Below are 23,872 nucleotides of genomic sequence, written 5' to 3' on the forward strand. Positions count from 1 at the left end.
TTTATTTCAGGAATTTCATTTTTATCAAGTTATTTGAATTGGAATTTGTGATTATAAATGCATAATTCATAAATGCATAATTCCTGAGAAGTATTCGGAGAACAAGTTAATGCTATCAAATCAACGGATTGATTGATTTAAAAGCGCAGACAACACCAAACTCATCATTATTATCACTATTTATTAAAAAATATATATATAAAAAAACATTTCAATCTGGAATACAATATGCAGCAAATGCGATTGTCATTGGATTTTCTACAACAATATTCTCTCTACGTGTTCAATAGCCTACACTTGACACGAATGTGTTACATAACATAGTTTCAATTCAATTAAACCTTACCTTGATTCTCATTTAAATACAATCAATCACAGTAATAGTCCGCTCATTTGGTCTCAATTACATAATCCAGTGGGCGAGTTTTTTATCCCCGGTTTAGTCCTAAAGCGAGAGAGAGCAACGGTGATCAACCCGCTCGAATCGATTCAAACCTGCACGAGGGGGCTGCACTGGGCACACTGAATATTTATGAAGCGCGCCTATCATCGCACTGTTGTCAAACAGCACGGGGATGCCTCCCTTTACCAGTATTGTATAAAGCTACAGGGCTGATTCTTATCAGATTGATGGGAAAAAATGAGTTTAGGTTATTGCACATTTTTCATATTGATAACATCAATAGTAAATCAGTTTTTTTCACTGACAATATTGAGGTCAGTCCCACAACCTTGATTTCTCAGTCATCATTCATGCCAACTATTGGTCTATAATATTTATTTATAGGCCCTATGCATAAACCATATTGTGGCCTATCAACCTTCAACATCCTTCCCACCCAACCTCTAATGTTATTAATGTGTTACAATCAAATAAATAACCTTAGTGGGACTAGTGTATATGTTTATATTCATAGCTGTAGGCGATTGAGTCTTATTGAACCCACAGACACCCCCCCGGAGGGTTTTACTACTCGATCTTTGAAGATTTGAATGTGAGCACTTACTCATCCAGCACGCAATGCATGGTTCAATATTCAGAGTGATTGAGTTTCTACCATGATCCACTGACTCAAATACCAACCCTCACCGACATGCTACTAAAACTCAACAGGGCCAATATGGCACTAAATATGACTTATGGGGTAAAACACATGAGTACTGTAGACCTGGATCAAATATAAGTCAAATTCTTTTAAAAAATGGAGGTGCACTTGATTTAGCTTGACTGGTAGGCTAGCCTACAATGAAACCAATGTAATAATCCCAAAAGTGCAAACTCGGCCCACCTTGTATGTTGGTCAAACCACATAAGTAATGTGCACTTCAAGACTTTCAGTCACAGTTTTTTACCAAGGTCTGGAGTACATGTAGGTCAGCGATCTACACCAAAAGGGTTCCAAAATGATTTTTTTGGCTGTCCCCAGAGGATAACTTTTGAGGTTCTATGTAGAACCCTCTGTGGAAAGGGTTCTATCTTGAAACAAAAAGGGTTCTTCAAAGGGTTCTCCTAGGTGCACAGCCAAGTAACCGTTGTAGGTTCTAGACAGCACCTTTTTTCCTAAGAGCGTAGGGATGGAGTGAATTATCTGTTAAACCTTTGAGTAACATCTTGGACCCACTCCAAGCAGCAACCCCACAAGTTCATGGGATAGCAAGTACCAGACCTCATCTGGATGACTGCAATATGAAAGAAACATCATCACTGTACCTGTCTCCTTCCTATAACTCACAGTAAGGAGACATGACCGACAGGGTTTTTATGGCAATTCCAGACGACGTAAATCAAAGGTGTCTGAGAAAGAGGGGTTTCTCTAGCTGAAAAGGTTAGCAATCTTCACATGAGATATGTCCGGTTTGGTGCAACAGGCCAGAAAGACTACAGATGTTGACACAATGTGTTTTTCTGAAGATGTAACGAAAACACCTAGCGACTTTATCAAGGTCACTCACTATCACAGGAACCCAAGAGTGCAAACTTCATGACATATTATCAAACACAGTCTAAACTACATTACGAACTGTTAAAATGCTCAAATTACCAACCTATATTCACAATAGGACACAGGAGTTAGTTGCATTAGTAGCCTAAAATATTTGTATTTCACAATACTTAAAATGTCCTCCCGAGGAATCGGCCATAAACTTCCCTAGTTCCCTAGTTGAAGGGTGCCTAGGAGGGTGCTCACTAGCTGGAGGGGGGAAGTGATCTACATCTACACTGTGTGACAGGGATCATGATGCTTCTCCTTCCAGGCACTACTAACCCTGTGTCACGGCACAGTAGACTATAAAGATGTCAAACCACAGAACATGCCTGTCAAAAGGTTCTGCTTCCGAGAATGTTGAAGGAATGTTCCTTGATAACTGCCTGGCTGGAATTGAAGTCCTGTGTTGCTCTGTTGGTAAGAGCAGGACACTAGCTAAATCCAAGGTTGTGGCTTCAATTCCCACAGGGATTACAAAGGCCTACACTTACAAAAAATGTATGCACTGTACTGTGCTGTAAGTTGATTTGGATGAAAGTGTCTGCTCAGTGGCGTGTAGTGTTATTATTATTCAGTGTGGTGCTGTGAAAGCCATGCTCTGGCACTGTGTGAGTGGGTACTGAGTCAGTGTCTGGGCTCAGGCTGGGTGTCTGGGCCAGGCTGTTAAACCAACAGAGCCTGGCGGCAGGACCGATGCCAGCCCCGCCACCACCGGACAGGGTGTTTGGAGGGTGGCTTCCTGCCATCTCTCCTGGTACAGCAACTAAACATGCGACTGAGATAATGAAAGACAAACAACATTAGACCATATAGAAAACAACTCCACGGAGGTGGCAGGCTCTGATGGAGAGAAGGGGAATCTAACACAGGTTGTCTTGTCTTTCCATCAGTTGGGAGTTTGCACGGTCTGTCATCCGTGAGGCCAAAACACCAAATAGTGTTATGACTAGACATGGGGGTGTGCTGTTCAACAGGGTCCAATGGTCAGAGCGTTGCTGCGGATATAGATATGGCAACATTCTAAAGGTTCCATGTTCTATCAGACACACTCTAAAGGTTCCATATTCTATTGGAAACATTCTAAAGGTTCCATGTTCTATCGGAAACATTCTAAAGGTTCCATGTTCTATCGGAAACATTCTAAAGGTTCCATGTTCTATTGGAAACATTCTAAAGGTTCCATGTTCTATCGGAAACATTCTAAAGGTCTGTGTTCTTTCTGCAACATTCTAAAGGTGCCATGTTCTATCTGCAAAATCCGCAAGGTTTCATGTTCTATCTGCAAGATTCTAAATGTTCTAATGAATAAGCCCTTGATAGGACTTGCAGTGGCATCCATGGTATTGAACTAGATAAATTCCACAAGGCCTGTCATTTAGGGAGATGTGAAGCTGCAGAGAAGCTGGTGTGTGACCTTTTCCCTTTTTTACAGCATTTGCCTTGCAGCTTGTGTACAAGCACCAACGAGGCTTGGTTTTAAAACTGTAAAACTAAATTTGGCCGGCCTGAACTCTGGGTGTTCAGTTTAATAAAAAAGAAGTGCTCAAAATGTACGAAACGTGACTTCAAAGTGTTACATGTATCTGCAGTAGCAAGCATAACTCAGGAAAGACCGTTTTATGCCCTTGGGTGCTCATACATGAGTGGCCTGCGGGTATGTAGTTTTCCTGAACCTGCCATACTTGGATCATTTGTTAAACATGTGGCAGTTTTCAGCTTCAAATTTGACTGGTTTGAGTGCTTCATCTGGTTGTATCAAACCTTTTAGATGGGTACCTGATAGGCATGATGCTGGGATAGATATGTGAAACTGGGAAAGAGGTTGTTTTAAACATAGTTCATATTGTATGATGGAGAGTCGTTACATTCATGAAAAAGAGCAACATGAAGTTAATTGAAGAAATGTCTGCCTTGGTATGCAAACTATTACAAAAAATAGTTAGTCAGAGTCTCTCTATCCCTCTCTCTGACAGACTGTCTCTGATTGGGAGAAGTGATATCCAGTGAAGGTGATAGGCTAGCAACTTAACAATCTGGTATGTATCTACAGTATGTCTGAATATGTCACAATATGCAACTGTCCTGCCTTCCCCATGGCTACTATTCTCCTTTCCCACCCATCAAGGAGAAGAATATAGCAAGCAACATATCAAATAATAGTACCACTATCAGACAATCATTACAGATGATTGTGCCATTAAGCAATATTTTATTTATTTTTCATTTCAAAATCAAATACAATTTGATTTGTCACATGCTTCGTAAACAACAGGTGTAGGCTAACAGTGAAATGCTTACTTATGGGTCCTTCCCAACAATGCAGAGAGAGAAAATAGAGACATAGACCTTTTTTTATTAAATGTCTTTATTTTTATATAACCTTTATTTAACTAGGCAAGTCATTTAAGAACAAATTCGTATTTACAATGCCGGCTTACACATAAAAATGCAATAACACGTAATAATAACATTTATAATAAATACACAATGAGTAACAATAACCTGGCTATATACACGGGGTACCAGTACCGAGTCGATGTGCAGGGGTACGCAGTAATTGAGGTTGATATGTATGGAATAAAGTGACTAGGATAGATAATAAACAGTAGCAACAGCGTATGTAATGAGTCAAAAAAGTTAGTGCAAAAAGCGTCAATGCGAAAGTCTGGGTAGTCTGGGTAGCTATTTGGTTAACTATTTAGCAGTCTTATGATTTGGGGTTAGAAGCTATTCAGGGTCTTGTTGGTTCGAGATTTGGTGCATCGGTACCGCTTGCCGTGCGGTAGCAGAGAGAACAGTCTGTGACTTGGGTGGCTGGAGTCTTTGACAATTTTTATGCCCTTCCTCTGACCACGCCTAGCAGAGTGGTCCTGGTTGGCAGGGAGTACGGCCCCAGTGACGTACTGGGCCGTACCCACTGTCCTCTGTAGCGCCTTGTGGTCGGATGCCAAGCAGTTGTCATACCAAGCGGTGATGCAGCCAATCAAGATTCTGTCAATGGTCCAGCTGTATTAACTTTTTGAGTATCTGAGGCCCCATGACAGATCTTTTCAGCCTCCTGAGGGGGAAGAGGCGTTGTCATGCCCTCTTCACGATTGTGTTGGTGTGTGGACCATGATAGATCCTCAGTGATGTGAACACTGAGGAACTTGAAGTTGTCCAACCCGCTCCAATACAACCCCCAAAACAGGTCTTCTATATGACTCGATTGAGAAATGAAACTCCTTTGAAAAAAGCACATACTGTCTGTGCAGCTTCTACAGATGAGAACATTACAGTTTGAATATTACACTAGTGATGTTCACTGTCAATGGTGTATCTCAGATTAAGTCAAGAATGCAAACCATTCATAGATGTCATAATATTTAGAGAGCATTTGTCAAAACAATGTGATGAATACATTCCTGTGATACAATAAAAGAAACACAAAGTCTTGAAAGTTAACATTCAGTTTATTGTGTGTGGGGAAACTTCACTTTTTGCTGAAGCTTATTTTAGTCCCTACCTCACCACTTGGTGGCAGGGTAGAGAAGTGTGGTTACAGCAGTACAGTAGCTTGTTGAACATTTGTACCAACAGAGGGTACTATAACACAGCCATTTCAATTCAGATTTGAAATACAGTTTATATCAATTATCCTGAGAAAGTAACTTGGTTGAGATGTCAATAAAGCACAGTTTAGTTGATGCTGATCATCTCAAACTGTATCATAGGTCATTTTAGGTTTATTTACGAAGATTGTTATGACTAAACACAGACAAGTTAAAGGCTTTTATTTTCAAAACAAAGAAATAGAAAAAAAAACTATACATATCTATTTAGAACTGAGATATATATATATATATATAAAAAAAGGCAACAAGACAATTGAGGTTCACATTGACAATGATCTGAATGAATAAGTGGATAGTGCTCATCCACTGGTGGCTAATTCAAACGGATAGTGCTGGGGGTATTCATGGATGACTTTCAGGGCTTCATTGTACAGCTCCAGGTCTGAAAAAAAAAATTATTATATGCAAAAACATAGATCTGTAAAAAAAACTAAGAGATGTCAAACCAGCTAAACAGTCTTTGGCAAGTTAAAAAGTACACTCAGCAATATCATCACGCCATGGGGCAACATCACCAACAAGAATTCAAATAAGACTACCACTACTGTTTCTCCCAAATCTGTGCTCTCCCTTGAGGTATGCTGCGCTGCCCACATTGGCAAGAGAGCATATTATTTAGATTTTGTTGCAGGAAGTCACTCTGCTGTGTGTAATGATGTAATTTTGCAGAGTGTACCTTTTGAGAACACATTCCCTTTTCCACAGGAGAGATGACATACTTACCAAAAGGAATGCCTTGGTCTTCTCTGAGCATGTTGTATGCAGAGGCCATTATTGCCCCTTTGTTGGACACTACACCAACCACCTCCACCACCCCACTCAGCTCCTCATCAAGCTGGGAGAGAAACAATGTTACATCAGGCAATGCACTAATAGCCATATGCCTTTGAAATTCAAGTACAATGTTCACTTTCAGTTTTGTGATGTCATGTTGTCATTGTCAGATCGTTTCATTCCTAATTCCTAGAAGATAGCTACTGTTCAACCAGTCTACTGTAGTTAGTTGGTTACGTCTTGCAACTGTACTCACGGGCTCATTAAGTTCCACTGATGCAGACTTCCCTTCTCCATCCGAAAGAGTGAATGATTTTCCTGTTGGATGGACCTGTCATAGACGACAAAACAATGAATTGCAATTTAGTCATGCTAATTAGCTAGTTAGTTATAAAAGTAGCGAATTTCATTGCCATTTCTGGCTGTGTACCACCACGACCCTTTCGTCAAGACTGCCATCCAATTTCTAGTGCTGAACTATTGTTAAGCCCAATAAAAACACTAACATATTACCTTCTCAACACGTCCAACGAAGCAAATCGGCCTGCTGATATATTGAGACAGCATAGAATTGTTTATTCTGGGTTTTGGTGACTCAAAAACTGCCATTTCGATAGATTTTGCAGAACACAACTTGAAATTCTAGCTACGATTGAGCAAAACAAGCAGGCGATAACGCGGGAAATACTTTGTTACGACGACGTTTCCTCGTTGTTCTATGCTACATTCTTTCCCCGGACAGAAGCTTATGTTAACTATCGTTCCTCATATTAATTTTTAAATGTCACATGAACGGATAATTTCATATAAATAAAACTTCAATCTTTTAAAGTGGAGTCTAATAAATAAACACCAGATTCAAAGCGACAGATTGCGGTACAATCATTATAAAACTGATTAGAATAAAATTGTTCTCGACATTGTTTCTAAACGGACCATTTACAGAACAGGAATGACCGGAAACAGATAAGACAACAGCAACAACACACTGGTCAATGGCTAACTCCACGAAATTGCATAGATAATCTAACAACAACAAAAGTGTATGTTACTTTACTCGACTTTTTAACGAAAAGAAAGACTGGTAGGGTAAGTAATTTGCTTTGGTTCGACGAAAACCTAGCTAACTAGACACTAAAGAACATTTAGCTAGTAGAGCATACGTGACATTTGATACTTCGGAAGTTAATAGAAATCTAACTGAAAGTCACTTTCACTTGTATTCAGTTATGGTATTGCGATCTGTGATCAACTTTCAGGCATACTCCTAGGTTCTACATACCAAAAGGTAAACACAACATGATTTCTTTATGCATTTTCTCATTCCAAGTGCCGTGATGATATTGCCGTATGCTTGCTAACGTTTGTTTTTCTCTCCTTTGCAGACCAAGTAAGGAGTCAGTATGTTCAGTTTTTTCGGGAATCGTAATAAAGACTCTTCCAAGAAGTCATCGTCAGAGGGTGGTACAGATGGGTTCGTGATAATAGGTGAGAAACAAATAATCAAACGTCAACCTGCTGACTTTGTAAGAGTCAGAAATGTGTATTTGCTTGATACTCAAAGTCTAGGTGTTCAACAGAACTTTGACGTTTCAGGTCGTCCTATTGCTCAGTAGACTCCGCTCAGTTCTGAAACTACCACATTTACCAAACATCTAACAAGTTGGGCAGAACACACACACATAAAGTAATTCTATGATTTGTTATTGAATCCATGAAATGTTTGGATTCCACAATCTACTGGTTGTACCAATCTTATTTCATAATTAAATGACCAGGCCTCTCCTGGTTGCCTATTGATATCACCCAGAACAATGTTGTGGGGGTTGTGTGTCAGAGTTGCACACAATGACATGTCCAGTGCTACTGTATTATAAAATGGAATTTTAAATGTTTCAAAGCACTGTACACATTCAGTCAATAACATCGGTCTATATTTTTAGTTTATCTTGTTATTTTAAAATGTTCTATGAATCATTTTTGTCAACAAGACTAAATCCTGAACCTCTACTTTGTATCACTAGTAAATAATATAAGCTTAAAAAGTCCACATGTAGTTTTAAGTTTGTCACCAACTTTGAATAATGTCTTTCACCACTTCCTTGAGGCTGAAATGAACCTGAAATGAAAATAATGAGTTGCGCAAAAAATAAGTTTCCTCGTGCTCATGGGCGTGGTAATAAGTCATAACAACAAATTAGCATATGTTTATCGTTAAGTTCAAAACGATAATATAGGATTGCTACTTGCTTTATGAAGATAAATCCTGCCAATGTTAAAGGTCCAAGGCAGAAACAACCTCTTTGGGTACCTTTCAAAATAATAAAAATGTTATTGTTAGTCAGGAATCTCCCTCCTCCCTCTTCCCTCTACCAGGAAAGTGCAGTATAATTGGCTCTTTATCCCGTGGCTTTGATTGGGAGCGCTGCTGGTGGATCTGGATTCAAATAGTACTCAAAAACAATTTCAAATACTTTAGCTGGGCTTGATTGCGCTTGCCTGGCACTATGGAACCAATAAAGTAGTCGCAAAAGTGCAAACGCTGTCCATCTGGCACTCCAGACAGGCTAAAACTAACACCAAAAGTAGTTAAAGTGATTTCAAATAGTATTTGAACCCAGGTATGGCTTTTGGTGAAGCAGTAGACACAGATGGTCAGGAGTTGTATGTTTCTCTTGGCAGACAGAAGAGAGCCAGTCTCAGAGCCAGCGTTTCTTCCTAGACAAAGGAGAAAGAGTCTGACTGAGATCACAGATGTTTTAGTGTAAACCCAATGACTGTGCTCTGTTTAATCACATTCTCTGATTTAAAGATGCCAATGGTGTGTGTGTGTGTGTGTGTGTGTGTGTGTGTGTGTGTGTGTGTGTGTGTGTGTGTGTGTGTGTGTGTGTGTGTGTGTGTGTGTGTGTGTGTGTGTGTGTGTGTGTGTGTGTGTGTGTGTGTGTGTGTGTGTGTGTGTGTCGTAAGGGAGGGATCAGTCAGATAGCTGATGAAACCAGGGAGTTTAAAAGGCAAATCACCAAAACTGAATTCATAGATTTACTCTGGGTGTAATCAATGTTGATAGGAGTTGTTACAGAGCGCAAATCCAACAATGTAGGACTATGCTTCAGTCAGAGTTGGGGTAGTGGCTTTCAATATAGGTACAGTTAGGTTAGTTTGTCCCGTTGCATTGAATGAATATTCAAAGATAATTTTCTGTGAGGATTTAAAAAAAAAAAGATTTAAAAATAGTTTTTACTGTATCAAATGTAAAGTGTAGCTACTTGTTTCCCTGAAATCTGCCATTACATTTGCCATCTGCACCACAGCCTTTTTCCACTTTTTGAGAATTCCTGGTACTGATGGCTCCAGACCAAAGGGAGCAGATGTTCTTACAAAGCTGATCTGTGGGGCTCAGTCTGTGTCCATATGTTAGGGGGCATATCATGTGCCACTCCACTACCCTTTCAGTTCCCTAGCCAGCGGCCTGCCGGTTGGGTATGTTCGGGCCAGGGCTGGGCTGTGGGAGAGAGCCAGCGGAAAATCCCAGTGGGCAGGGAACTGGGTGGCTGGCAGGCTGATCTTCTGTGGCCCTTCTCGCCTCCATCCACATGTAGTTATTCAGACCAAGATAAATCCTCTTGGGGAAGGAGCAAGGCAGTGCAGTGAAAAAAGTAATATTTTCAATTTTCTTAATGATATTTCAACACTATAAGATTGAAATAACACTCTGAAATTGTGAAAATGATAATTCCCTTTTAGTGAAAGAGTTTTTTTTGTATGTAAAAATATTTTTTTGTATGTAAAAACACACTCACATGATCAGACTGAGCATTTCAATGGCAAAATGAAAATAAATTATAAAAATAGCAAACTTTTTTTTGGGGGGGTGGGGTTATTTTCATTAAATAAACACACAGTAATTATATTAGACACACAGTTACGATTTAAAAATAACATTTATAAAGACTGCATGGGGGCTTTAAGGGAAAACAATCTGCTGAGTCCACCCCTGATGCTAGATGGAGGGATGGCTCATATTTGTCAGGGGGTCATGGAGTCGAATCTCATTCTACATCCGAAGATTAGCTAATTAGCTATTACCATAACGTCCTTTGACAAGGTTTGTATCCTACATCAGGCAAATCTCTCCCCAGTCTAAGCTGTTCATTTGTAACACCTAATATTTTCTCCTCCATTCTGTCAGATGGAATCCAATAACAAAGGATTTGTTTAATTACCTCTGAAGTCATGAAGTCATCTCTGTGATCCAAGTCTAGGGCCTTTAGTCCCTCAAAGTGTGTGTGTGTGTGTGTGTGTGTGTGTGTGTGTGTGTGTGTGTGTGTGTGTGTGTGTGTGTGTGTGTGTGTGTGTGTGTGTGTGTGTGTGTGTGTGTGTGTGTGTGTGTGTGTGTGTGTGTGTGTGTGTGTGTGTGTGTGTGTGTGTGTGTGTGTGTGTGCACCTGCCTACAGCTGACCCTCTTGAGGAGTGGTGCTGGTTGACTGCTGAAGTCATGAGCAGCTGCCTGTGCCTCTTCTGGGAGCCCATCTCCCTCTCTCACAGGCTCCTAACCCAGCCGGCAGACAGACAATAGCCTCACTTGTATTTGGATGGCTGTCAGTGTCTACAAGGAGTCTTTTTCACTAACATCGTGTTCAAAGGCCTACACCCCAACACCACATTCATTTTAACATTTGTCCTCAGATGTTGCTTTTCCTTGTCTGAAGTCTTTATTTATTTAGCCAGGATAGTAGTCCACTCAGTAACAATTGACACTGTTTTCCAGGGAGTCCTAAAGTCGTTGCAGGTAATGCAAGGATGGGTGTGCATGCGTGCATCATGCATGTGAGTTCATAATTGTTTTAGTAATTGGTCACTGGTCATTAACAGAAGATTGTAGTGTCCAGCATTACTAGAGCTGGTTTATTCTGCACTGGCAAAGATGTTTACGAGAAGCCTGCTACCCTGACAAGCTGCATGTCATTGACCATGTCCACGCTCTGAGCAGGTCACACAACTCCAGCACGAATCATGACATAACGTGATGTCATTGACCATGTCCACGCTCTGAGCAGGTCACACAACTCCAGCACGAATCATGACATAACGTGATGTCATTGACCATGTCCACGCTCTGAGCAGGTCACACAACTCCAGCACGAATCATGACATAACGTGATGTCATTGACCATGTCCACTCTCTGAGCAGGTCACACCACTCCAGCACGAATCATGACATAACGTGATGTCATTGACAAGATCCACACTGCACAGAGCAGGTCGATGCAGAATGTAATGTGCTCCTTTTCATTCCTTTTCACTTGATCAGCACATGATCCAAGCCAGAACCTTAGGCCTCTCTCCTGAACTGACACTGTTCAGACAATATTTTATTTTAATGTTTAAAATATACACTGCTCAAAAAAATAAAGGGAACACTTAAACAACACAATGTAACTCCAAGTCAATCACACTTCTGTGAAATCAAACTGTCCACTTAGGAAGCAACACTGATTGACGATAAATTTCACATGCTGTTGTGCAAATGGAATAGACAACAGGTGGAAATTATAGGCAATTAGCAAGACACCCCCAATAAAGGAGTGGTTCTACAGGTGGTGACCACAGACCACTTCTCAGTTCCTATGCTTCCTGGCTGATGTTTTGGTCACTATTGAATGCTGGCGGTGCTTTCACTCTAGTGGTAGCATGAGACGGAGTCTACAACCCACACAAGTGGCTCAGGTAGTGCAGCTCATCCAGGATGGCACATCAATGCGAGCTGTGGCAAGAAGGTTTGCTGTGTCTGTCAGCGTAGTGTCCAGAGCATGGAGGCGCTACCAGGAGACAGGCCAGCACATCAGGAGACGTGGAGGAGGCCGTAGGGCAACAACCCAGCAGCAGGACCGCTACCTCCGCCTTTGTGCAAGGAGGAGCAGGAGGAGCACTGCCAGAGCCCTGCAAAATGACCTCCAGCAGGCCACAAATGTGCATGTGTCTGCTCAAACGGTCAGAAACAGACTCCATGAGGGTGGTATGAGGGCCCGACGTCCACAGGTGGGGGTTGTGCTTACAGCCCAACACCGTGCAGGACGTTTGGCATTTGCCAGAGAACACCAAGATTGGCAAATTCGCCACTGGCGCCCTGTGCTCTTCACAGATGAAAGCAGGTTCACACTGAGCACATGTGACAGAAGTGACAGAGTCTGGAGACGCCGTGGAGAACGTTCTGCTGCCTGCAACATCCTCCAGCATGACCGGTTTGGCGGTGGGTCAGTCATGGTGTGGGGTGGCATTTCTTTGGGGGGCCGCACAGCCCTCCATGTGCTCGCCAGAGGTAGCCTGACTGCCATTAGGTACCGAGATGAGATCCTCAGACCCCTTGTGAGACCATATGCTGGTGCAGTTGGCCCTGGGTTCCTCCTAATGCAAGACAATGCTAGACCTCATGTTGCTGGAGTGTGTCAGCAGTTCCTGCAAGAGGAAGGCATTGATGCTATGGATTGGCCCGCCCGTTCCCCAGACCTGAATCCAATTGAGCACATCTGGGACATCATGTCTCGATCCATCCACCAACGCCACGTTGCACCACAGACTGTCCAGGAGTTGGCGGATGCTTTAGTCCAGGTCTGGGAGGAGATCCCTCAGGAGACCATCCGCCACCTCATCATGTGCATGCCCAGGCGTTGTAGGGAGGTCATACAGGCACGTGGAGGCCACACACACTACTGAGCCTCATTTTGACTTGTTTTAAGGACATTACATCAAAGTTGGATCAGCCTGTAGTGTGGTTTTCCACTTTAATTTTGATTGTGACTCCAAATCCAGACCTCCATGGGTTGATACATTTGATTTCCATTGATAATTTTTGTGTGATTTTGTTGTCAGCACATTCAACTATGTATAGAAAAAAGTATTTAATAAGAATATTTCATTCATTCAGATCTAGGATGTGTTATTTTAGTGTTCCCTTTATTTCTTTGAGCAGTGTATATACACACACTACCGTTCAAAAGTTTGTGGTCACTTAGAAATGTCCTTGTTTTCCATGAAAACATACATGAAATGAGTTGCAAAATTAATAGGAAATATAGTCAAGACGTTGACAAGGTTATAAATAATTATTTTTATTTGAAATAATAATTGTGTCCTTCAAACTTTGCTTTTGTCAAAGAATCATCCATTTGCAGCAATTACAGCATTGCAGACCTTTGGCATTCTAGTTGTCAATTTGTTGAGGTAATCTGAAGAGATTCCACCCCATGCTTCCTGAAGCACCTCCCACAAGTTGGATTGGCTTGATGGGCACTTCTTACTTACCATACAGTCAAGCTGCTCCCACAACAGCTCAATAGGGTTGAGATCCGGTGACTGTGCTGGCCAACTCCATTATAGACAGAATACCAGCTGACTGCTTCTTCCCTAAATAGTTCTTGCATAGTTTGGAGCTATGCTTTGGGTCATTGTCCTGTTGTAGGAGGACATTGGCTCCAATTAAGCGCTGTCCACAGGGTATGGCATGGCATTGCAAAATGGAGTGATAGCCTTCCTTCTTCAAGATCCCTTTTACCCTGTACAAATCTCCCACTTTACCACCAGCAAAGCACCTCCAGACCATCACTTTGCCTCAACCATGCTTGACAGATGGCGTCAAGTACCCCTCCATGTTCTTTGTGATCCGAACACCTCAAACTTAGATTCGTCTGTACATAACACTTTTTTCCAATCTTCCTTTGTCCAGTGTCTGTGTTTTGCCCATCTTAATCTTTTCTTTTTATTGGCCAGTCTGAGATGGCTTTTTCTTTGCAACTCTGCCTAGAAGGCCAGCATCCCGGAGTCGCCTCTTCACTGTTGACATTGAGACTGGTGTTTTGCAGGTACTATTTAATGAAGCTGCCAGTTGAGGACTTGAGGCATCTGTTTCTCAAACTAGACACTCTAATATACTTATCCTCTTGCCCAGTTGTGCACCGGGGCCCTCCCACTCCTCTTTCTTTTCTGGTTAGAGCCAGTTTGCTCTGTTCTGTGAAGGGAGTAGTACACAGTGTTGTACAAGTATCTTCAGTTTTTTTTTTTTTTTTTTTTTTTTTTTTTTTAAATAATTTTATCCCCTTTTCTCCCCAATTTTTCGTGGTATCCAATCGCTAGTAATTACTATCTTGTCTCATCGCTACAACTCCCGTACGGGCTCGGGAGAGACGAAGGTCGAAAGTCATGCGTCCTCCGAAGCACAACCCAACCAGCCGCACTGCTTCTTAACACAGCGCGCCTCCAACCCGGAAGCCAGCCGCACCAATGTGTCGGAGGAAACACCGTGCACCCGCCCCCCTCAGTTAGCGCGCACTGCGCCCGGCCCGCCACAGGAGTCGCTGGAGCGCGATGAGACAAGGATATCCCTACCGGCCAAACCCTCCCTAACCCGGACGACGCTAAGCCAATTGTGCGTCGCCCCACGGACCTCCCGGTCGCGGCCGGCTGCGACAGAGCCTGGGCGCGAACCCAGACTCTGGTGGCGCAGCATAGCACTGCGATGCAGTGCCCTAGACCACTGCGCCACCCGGGAGGCTATCTTCAGTTTCTTGTCTATTTCTCGCATGGAATAGCCTTCATTTCTCAGAACAAGAATAGACTGACGAGTTTCAGAAGAAAGTCCTTTGTTTCTGGCCATTTTGATCCTGTAATCGAACCCACAAATGCTGATGCTCCAGATACTCAACTAGTCTAAAGAAGGCCAGTTTTATTGCTTCTTTAATCTGGACAACAGTTTTCAGCTGTGCTAACATAATTGCAAAAGGGTTTCCTAATGATCAATTATCCTTTTAAAATTGTAAACTTGGATTAGCTAACACAATGTGCCATTGGAACACAGGAGTGATGGTTGCTGATAATGGGCCTCTGTACGCCTATGTAGATATTCCATAAAAAATCTGCTGTTTCCAGCTACAATAGTCATTTACAACATTAACAATGTCTACACTGTATTTCTGATCAATTTGATGTTATTTTAATGGACAATCAAAGGTGCTTTTCTTTAAAAAACAAGGACATTTCTAAGTGACTCCAAACTTTTGAACAGTAGTGTACACATGTTTGCCAGTCCAGGTTCACTTACAGTTATCCAAACACACAGTCTTTCCACGATGTTGAATGTGAAAACATGCAGCCTTACTATAATGTGAAGTCAAGTACAACTGACCTGACCTGTCCTCTGTATCATCAAGCAGAGGTGTGTGTGTGTGTGTGTGTGTGTGTTTTCTTGCTTTTGCCTCGCTATCCCTCTCCTGAAGGATTCAGTGAATGGGAGGGATAAACTCCTGCATGCTATTGAGCAGATGACGGATGCATGCTCTGTGTGTTACTGACTGAGAGAGAACGGGAAGGCGGGGCCTCTGTCTAACTGACTGAGCCCAGAAACAAGGCCATGCATGTACAATGCTGACGACACATAACGAGGAGAACATAGGCTAGGCTTACTTTACATGGCATTATTTAGATGCCCCTGTTGTTCTAGAGGACTTGCTCTGGAGGTGAACAATACCTACTATGCCAAGAATTCCTTCACAGATGTGGATGGAAATGTGGGCTAAATCTTGTGATGAAATTGTGGGAACTTTTGTAATTTACATTTGTACCTGTAGGACTAAAGGGGGAAAATTAAAGCTTTAAATACAAGGCATAGAATGAATTAATATTGCATACTTGTATGCCTCAAACATTGATGGAAATATGAATATGATAATGTCAAAGTAAGACAATAGACAAAATATTTTTATTTAAACAGATTTTAAAGCTGCAATATGTTAAACTTTTTGGGCGACCTGACAAAATTCACATTCACAATGTAAGTTATAGATCTGTCATTCTCATTGAAAGCAAGTCTAAGAAACTGTAGATCTGTTCTATGTGCAGTATTTCTGTGCTTCCATTTTTAAGTTTAGTTTTTGTGTCTTTTACATTAGGTTTTGTACACAAGCTTCAAACCGCTAAAAGAAAATACAATATTTTTGGTTATGGAAAATATATTTCACAGTGGTTTAGGTGGTACAATTATTCTCTACACTATACGTGCTTGTTTTGTCACAAACTGAAATTAAGTGAACCATTCGAATTTTAGCTACCAGAAAATGATTTCTGCATAGTGCTTTTTTTTTTTAAAAAATTGAAAATAATCTGAATTTGAGGTTACTGAAGCTGAGAAACATTGTACTACTAGACCAGAGTAAGCTGATAGGTCCCATATTGATCCTGTGCAGAGTAACGCAACCTCTGTTTTATCATGGGGCTTTGGGCCTCCGTTCCCTTTCATGGAGATCATTTACCCTCTATAGAGAGAGACATTGGGTGACTGGAGACACTGAGCTCAGATCAAAGGAATCTGTTGAGATCAGGGAGGATGACTTCATGCTGCAGAAAGAGTTCAGTCCCACAGGACAGTGGGGGTGGAGATGGCAATGGTTACAGAGGAGAAGAAAGAGGGAGCGAGAAGAGGAGACGACAATGTGCAGTTAGTAACTAGACTAATTAAGGCCCAGTAGTTCTCCCCCAGATGACATGATGCAAGAGGAATGGGGTTGGGAACACAGGCTAGGTTACACCAGAGAGAGGAATGGGGTTGGGAACACAGGCTAGGTTACACCAGAGAGAGGAATGGGGTTGGGAACACAGGCTAGATTACACCAGAGAGAGGAATGGGGTTGGGAACACAGGCTAGGTTATACCAGAGAGAGGAATGGGGTTGGGAACACAGGCTAGGTTACACCAGAGAGAGGAATGGGGTTGGGAACACAGGCTAGGTTACACCAGAGAGAGGAATGGGGTTGGGAACACAGGCTACATTACACCAGAGAGAGGCATGGGGTTGGGAACACAGGCTAGGTTACACCAGAGAGAGGAATGGGGTTGGGAACACAGGCTAGGTTACACCAGAGAGAGGAATGGGGTTGACAACACAGGCTAGGTTATACCAGAGAGAGGAATGGGGTTGGGAACACAGGCTAGATTACACCAGAGAGAGGAATAGGGTTGGGAACACAGGCTAGGTTACACCAGAGAGAGGAATGGGGTTGGGAACACAGGCTAGGTTATACCAGAGAGAGGAATGGGGTTGGGAACACAGGCTAGGTTACACCAGAGAGAGGAATGGGGTTGGGAACACAGGCTAGATTACACCAGAGAGAGGAATGGGGTTGGGAACACAGGCTAGGTTACACCAGAGAGAGGAATGGGGTTGGGAACACAGGCTAGGTTACACCAGAGAGAGGAATGGGGTTGGGAACACAGGCTAGGTTATACCAGAGAGAGGAATGGGGTTGGGAACACAGGCTAGATTACACCAGAGAGAGGAATGGGGTTGGGAACACAGGCTAGGTTACACCAGAGAGAGGAATGGGGTTGGGAACACAGGCTAGATTACACCAGAGAGAGGAATGGGGTTGGGAACACAGGCTACATTACACCAGAGAGAGCTACAGGCATGCTCTGGTCCACATAGTGCTCTGTGGAACAGTATTACTGTGTTACTAACTTTGTTAATGCTGTGTAATCCATTAATGTGATCAGAATGCCACTCCACTCGTTAAACCACATCTAATCACACACTTGAACTTATTTTCCCGAAGAAGGAAAGAATACACCAAAGAGGCTAATGACTTCTGTTATGAAGACCACAGGGCAAGTAGGCCATTGTAGATGGGGCTAGTCGTGGGTCTCGTGCACATGCATGTTAATGAAGAATCCAGGCCTAGGCCCGTGGTGTATAATGACAGAATATCTTTATTTTTTTTTCCTCTCCAGGAGAAACTCTGGACGAACAGAGGAAGAAGATCCAGAACGCGAACATCGGCAAACCATCATGTAACGTTATTGTGCAACCATCAAAGGTGATTGTCTTTTATAACCAGAGGGCAGCGCTATGCAGAACATGCAGTATAACACTCTTTATGGGCTCTGGTCTAAACTAGAACACTATGTAGGAGAAAGGCTGATGGAGTGTCATTTAGGACCCAACCTGGATGATGTTACTCAAAACTGCCAAGTGGTTCGTTTCGCAAATGCTGTCCTCAGTACCAGGAAACACAACTGTTGTAGACTTAAACAGACAGCAGTGAGACTTACTGACTGTCTCATCCTGCCTTCATATAGTCTGCCTACAGTCTGCTGCTGCTGTGTTGGCGACAGATGCTGAGTGGCATGGGTGTGATCCTGCGCACACACACACACACACACACACACACAGAGACTTGAGGACCATCACATGCCACTGCCATTCAGCACGCTCCATGCCTGCTACACTGGGTCTGGACTGAAGTCTGGACATATGGTGGCTGTAGAAGAGCTCTATTGTGTTGCTGCTAGTTCTCTGTTTGATCTGGTTGGTCCTGCTAGTCCTTGAAGTCGCCTGTGGTGATTATTATGGGTTTAATCAAGGCCAATATATATATGTGTGTGTCTGTGTGTGTGTGTGTGTGTGTGTGTGTGTTGAAGCGTAAGCTGCATATGGTGACATGGCACTGCAGCTCTGCTCCCATTCAATGAGTGTTATCTACAGTGCTTTGCCTCCATGTTGCGCACCCTGCACCTACATGATGTACAAACACCTACCTACACCAATATAAACCTGTCCTGCTTCACACACTCACCTGTGTTATGGGCAATATATGAAAAATAAGGAGGGCCGGATGGCAGGACCACTACCTACAGTGTTCTGTATTGGTTATTACACAGGTAATTAGTGGTTAAGATGCAACGGTACTTTATCTGTGAAGTTCTAGAAGTCATGAAAAAGGAAAGCACCACACACTGCTTGCTGATCATGCTCCCAGGTGAGTCCTTGGCACCACCGTGTTTGAGAGAACAAACACTCAGACTTTTTTTTAAGGATGTTTCCGTGGTTATGTCCCAACCGAATGCTCTCTTAATTGAAGAGGAATAAGGCATTTCCTGTAACATCTTCTCTGCATTTAAGCTTTTATTCCAAGGCCCGAAGCACTGCTTAAGTCTCCAATCTAGCACTTTATGTGTACACCAAATCCTTTTGAATCAAATGAGTCAATTGAAGAGTACAAATAGTAGGCCGGTTTAATATCATGGTAGACAGGCAAGAATAATTGTATTGTGTGACACTTGCTTGTGTTTAGTAGTACACTTACTGGTACGCTAGTTTAGTTGCTAAGGTTACGGTTTGGGACAGCACCCTAGTGACTTCCTCCCATGGATTTTGCCGAGTTCTGAAACCTCATCGGCATCAATCTGTTTTCATGTTTGACAAAAGTTAGCCACGTTAAGTGTTCCTTTTTTTATTGTGTAGCCTACACTTGTTTCTAAATGCAATGTCTGAAGGTGGATATTTTCTCACCTCTTCTCCTTAGTCCTCCAGTACGACACCTACCCAGGCCCACCACTCTCCAGCCCCTGCTCCACCTTCAGTGATCGCCCCATCACCAGGGCCTATGTGGAAGCTCCCCGCGCCCATAGTGGAGGCAGCCCTGTCTCTCCCAGACCTACTAGGAGATGTCCCATTCACCCTGGCCCCCCATGTTTTGGCCATGCAGACAGGGGGTCCTGGGTTCCCCCTCTTCTCTGAGATGCTGATGTCCCCCCAAGACATCAATCACAACCTGGCCTCCTTCACCTACGACTTCACTCTGGAGAACTCTGTGCTCTGTGACCATTGACCTGTAGATAGTCTACTTGCTGACTATGACCGCTGGCCTTTTGATCTGTCAACCTCCCCTCCAATACCAGCACTATGTCAACCCTGGGTCGTGTTCATTGGGCAGCAAACAGATGAAAACGTACTGAAACAAGGTGGGATTACCTGGGCTTGTCCAATAAGAAAGACACATGTTTGTTTTCCTTTCCAAAGTGTTTAGCTACGTTTGCCCTACTGAACACAACCTTGGACTGTCTTGGCTCGTTACCATTCAGGTTTAGTTTCAGTTCTATAGGCTCTGTCTGAGAATGGTAGTACTATAATTAATGGTAAACCTGGTTATGGTGATGATCAGAGTTAGAAAACAGGTGTGAGTCAGGTGGGGTCAAAACTGCACCTGCCGCCAGTGATGTATGTTACACACAGTATGTAGGTAGATGGGTACGCAGAGTTCTACCATTAAGATTGTAGACTACTAGTTCAAGGCGAATCACTTTCTGATGTGCATGTCATAGTAGTGCTGGTTCACTGTTTTAAGAACTGTGTGTATCAGAAGAGAGCTAGCTTCATGTCTGATAGGCATGCTTCATCATAACTTTGTTTCATTTGAACAGTGTCTGGGTCTGTAGATTCACCTGTTGCTGCTGTTAGTTTAGAAGTCACTGATTGACCTTTGGGTTTGCACTAATGTACGTATGAGACAGATTTCAGATCGTTTTCAAATCTTATAAAGGAAATTACACGTATTATTCTTTATCTGGTTACTATTTTTTTTTCTCTGCTGTCCTCACTTTTGCCAATGAAGTTATGAACTCTTTAACAAGACATTTGAAAAAACGTTTGTGTAGCATGAGCATTTCTATTGAGTAACTATGTAGCTTTTTGATCTATTTTAAAATGTAAGGATATATATCCCCTATTTTTCAACATGTATTATCAGGACTCACTTGATATGGTGACTCTTATGTGGCCTTTCTCTTTTGATCATCATCAGCATTGCTCTAATGAACGCATCATGTGTTGTAACTTCCCAAACGCTGTATTTATTGTTATTTATTCTGAACAAACCAAGTTTCCTCCAGTCTTCATGGCACAGTTTAGATTTGACAGTGTGTCCAGGTATCCTGTCATGTATACTGTATTCATTGCACACTGGTGAACAAATTATCTTGTGAACACACATATGTTTAGTTACCTCTGACTGCTGTACAAATGTGAGAGGGCAAGAAAATACCAATTATATTTAGTTAAAATAGTTTTTAGGACTATTATTTGAAGTAAACTCCTTATGAGTTAACTCCTAAGACAACCACTCAAGAACCTGAAAAGATGGCTCATAAGTTGCTGTTATTTTCAGTGCAATGTTGTGGTATTCCACATGTGAAATCATCCATAGAGGCTGCATTTACACACGCAGCCAAATTATTCTTTTTTTGATCAGTTCTTTTGCCAATAATTGTGCAAGAAAATCTGAATTGAGCTGCATGTGTAATCACAGCCTTACTACTGCATACATTATGAAATATTTGTGATTTACCCTTTCTGGACAATCCTTTGCTGTGCATACCTGGAAACAAAGTGTATTTATATCTGTCTGTGTTAAATGATAATGTGGATTTCCCCAGGCCTCTTCCTCTCTTTGTAATTCAATCACTGACCTAACATAGCATTTTTTTTATTTTTTATTATTCACCGGCGTGGAAGGCTACAATTTGAGTTTGAGTAACTTAGTTTGTTTGGTTTACTTGGATGTATTTTGGGGGTTTAGTTACGGTGTGGTTGTTGTGCATGTTTGCTATTAACAATACATTGTTTTCATTTATCTTGTCATTTTTAACTGAGGGGTTTTCTCTAAAGATGGTTGACCTGTAAAAGCATGAGTACTGTGTTTTTATTAGTAGTAGCTGGTATATAGGAAATACAGTGCATTCGGAAAGTATTCAGACCCCTTGACTTTTTTCAAATTTTGTTACGTTACATCCTTATTCTAAAAGTAATTAAATCGTTTTTTACCCTCAATCTACACACAATACCCTATAATGAAAAACGATCACATTTACATAAGTCTTCAGACCCTTTACTCAGTACTTTGTTGAAGCACCTATGGCGGTGATTACAGCCTCAAATCTTCTTGGTTATGACGCTACAAGCTTGGCACACCTGTATTTGGGGAGTTTCTCCCATTCTCTGCAGATCCTCTCAAGCTCTGTCAGGTTGGATGGGGAGCATCACTGCACAGATATTTTCAGGTCTCTCCTGAGATGCTCGATCAGGTTCAAGTCTGGGCTCTGGCTGGGCCACTCAAGGACATTCAAAGACTTGTCCCGAAGCCACTCCTGCGTTGTCTTGGCTGAGTGCTTAGGGTCGTTGTCCTGTTGGAATGTGAACCTTCGCCCCAGTCTGAGGTCCTGAGAACTCTGTGGCAGGTTTGCATGAAGGATCTCTGTACTTTGCTCTGTTCATCTTTCTCTCGATCCTAACTAGTCTCCCAGTCCCTCCAGCTGAAAAACATCCCCACAGCATGACGCTGCCACCACCATGCTTCACTGTAGAGATGGTTCCAGGTTTCTTACAGACTTGACGCTTGGCATTCAGGCAAAAGAGTTGGTTTCATCAGACCAGAGAATCTTGTTTCTCATGGTCTGAGAGTCCTTTAGGTGCTTTTGGCAAACTCCAAGTAGGCTGTTATGTGCCTTTTTTACTGAGGATTGGCTTCCTTTTGGCCACTCTACTATAAAGACCTGATTGGTGGAGTGCTGCAGAGATGGTTGTCCTTCTGGAAGGTTCTCCCATCTCCACAGAGGAATTCTGGAGCTCTGTCAGAGTGACCATCGGGTTCTTGGTCACCTCCCTGACCAAGGCCCTTATCCCCCAATTGCTCAGTTTGGCTGGGCGGTCAGCTCTAGGAAGAGTCTTTTGGTTAATTCCAAACTTCTTCCATTTAAGAATGATGGAGGCCACTGTTCTTGGGGATTTTCAATGCTGCAGACATTTTTTGGTACCCTTCCCCAGATCTGTGCCTCAACACAATAATGTCTCGGAGTTCTACAGACAGTTCCTGCGACCTCATGGCTTGGTTTTCGCTCTGACATGCACTGTCAACTGTGGGACCCTATATAGACAGGTGTGTGCCTTTCCAAATCATGTCCAATCAATTGAATTTACCACAGGTGGACTCCAATCAAGTTGTAGAAACAGCTCAAGGATGATAAAAGGAAACAGGATGCACCAGAGCTCAATTTCAAATCTCATAGCAAAGGGTCTGAATACTTATGTAAATAAGGTATTTCTCTGTAAGTTTTTGTAAATTAGCAAAAATGTCTCAACCTGTTTCGCTTTGACATGGTGGGGTATTGTGTGTAGATTGATGAGGGAAAAAATGCATTTAATCCATTTTAGAATAAGGCTGTAACATAAGTAAATGTGAAGGGGTCTGAATACTTTCTGAATGCACTATATGTCATATTGGGTTAGAGGATATGTTTTACATGCTATCTGCCCTACTTACCTGCTTCTGTTTTCATAATGCTAGTACCTGACCATCAGCCAAGTATTTGCACATTATCCTGATATCATGTACTCAGTGTTGGGGAAGCTACTTTGAAAATATAGTTTACTTCACACTGGAAGAAGTTAAGCTACCCGTAAACTATATATTTAACTAAAGTTTCTTTGAAAAGTAGTTCACTACTTCCAAAGTCCTTTATCATACGTAGATCTGAAATGCCATAGACAACAATTTGCAAGAACAGATCACTCTGTAGTCAGATTAATCACAACAACAAAATTCAAGTGAGAATTTGGACGGTCCGATGCTGAAAAAGAAAGATGATTGCCTATTTCACCCATATTTTATTTCTGGA

General features: G+C 42.2%; 3 protein-coding genes across 7 annotated transcripts in view; 1 reads left to right on the forward strand and 2 right to left on the reverse strand.

Annotated features, from left to right (window-relative positions):
• Positions 1 to 545, reverse strand: part of col28a1a (collagen, type XXVIII, alpha 1a) — a 28,862-nt gene extending 28,317 nt beyond the window's left edge. The window contains exon 1 of the mRNA XM_071368200.1: positions 347 to 545. The gene's annotated coding sequence lies outside the window, so the exon portion shown is untranslated. The remainder of the gene's footprint in view (positions 1 to 346) is intronic.
• Positions 546 to 5,421: 4,876 nt separating this feature from the next.
• On the reverse strand, positions 5,422 to 7,393 carry rpa3 (replication protein A3). Its single transcript, XM_071368248.1, has 4 exons — positions 6,890 to 7,393; positions 6,633 to 6,707; positions 6,326 to 6,437; positions 5,422 to 5,984 (listed from the first exon to the last, which is right to left on the reverse strand). Exons 1-4 carry the CDS (start codon positions 6,983 to 6,985, stop codon positions 5,902 to 5,904), a joined length of 366 nt encoding a protein of 121 aa, XP_071224349.1. The 5' UTR covers positions 6,986 to 7,393; the 3' UTR covers positions 5,422 to 5,901.
• LOC139554941 (UBAP1-MVB12-associated (UMA)-domain containing protein 1-like) lies at positions 7,309 to 21,883 on the forward strand. Of its 5 annotated transcripts, none has more exons than XM_071368242.1 (6): positions 7,325 to 7,465; positions 7,636 to 7,664; positions 7,762 to 7,864; positions 11,145 to 11,165; positions 18,152 to 18,237; positions 19,726 to 20,171. In XM_071368242.1, exons 3-6 carry the CDS (start codon positions 7,780 to 7,782, stop codon positions 20,029 to 20,031), a joined length of 498 nt encoding a protein of 165 aa, XP_071224343.1. In that variant the 5' UTR covers positions 7,325 to 7,465; positions 7,636 to 7,664; positions 7,762 to 7,779; the 3' UTR covers positions 20,032 to 20,171. The 5 variants fall into 5 exon arrangements, with proteins under 5 accessions (XP_071224348.1, XP_071224343.1, XP_071224344.1 ...); XM_071368243.1 differs by having other exon boundaries at positions 7,334 to 7,465; positions 7,604 to 7,664; XM_071368247.1 differs by lacking the exon at positions 11,145 to 11,165 and having other exon boundaries at positions 7,309 to 7,465; positions 7,604 to 7,664; positions 19,726 to 21,883.
• Positions 21,884 to 23,872: the final 1,989 nt, after the last annotated feature.

This window comes from Salvelinus alpinus, chromosome 26 (genome assembly GCF_045679555.1).
Source record: "Salvelinus alpinus chromosome 26, SLU_Salpinus.1, whole genome shotgun sequence".
NCBI classification, from domain to species: domain Eukaryota; kingdom Metazoa; phylum Chordata; class Actinopteri; order Salmoniformes; family Salmonidae; genus Salvelinus; species Salvelinus alpinus.

What these genes read in the sequence shown, in the direction of transcription:
- rpa3 (XM_071368248.1), bottom strand. Translation starts at nt 6,985, where the DNA reads ATGGCAGTTTTTGAGTCACCAAAACCCAGAATAAACAATTCTATGCTG. An exon ending in TCGTTGGACGTGTTGAGAAG is followed by an intron (nt 6,708 to 6,889) that starts GTAATATGTTAG and finishes CGTCTATGACAG; the next exon opens with GTCCATCCAACAGGAAAATC. An exon ending in CAGTGGAACTTAATGAGCCC is followed by an intron (nt 6,438 to 6,632) that starts GTGAGTACAGTT and finishes TTTCTCTCCCAG; the next exon opens with CTTGATGAGGAGCTGAGTGG.
- LOC139554941 (XM_071368242.1), top strand. Translation starts at nt 7,780, where the DNA reads ATGTTCAGTTTTTTCGGGAATCGTAATAAAGACTCTTCCAAGAAGTCA. An exon ending in AGATGGGTTCGTGATAATAG is followed by an intron (nt 7,865 to 11,144) that starts GTGAGAAACAAA and finishes ACTGTTTTCCAG; the next exon opens with GGAGTCCTAAAGTCGTTGCA. An exon ending in GAGTCCTAAAGTCGTTGCAG is followed by an intron (nt 11,166 to 18,151) that starts GTAATGCAAGGA and finishes TTTCCTCTCCAG; the next exon opens with GAGAAACTCTGGACGAACAG.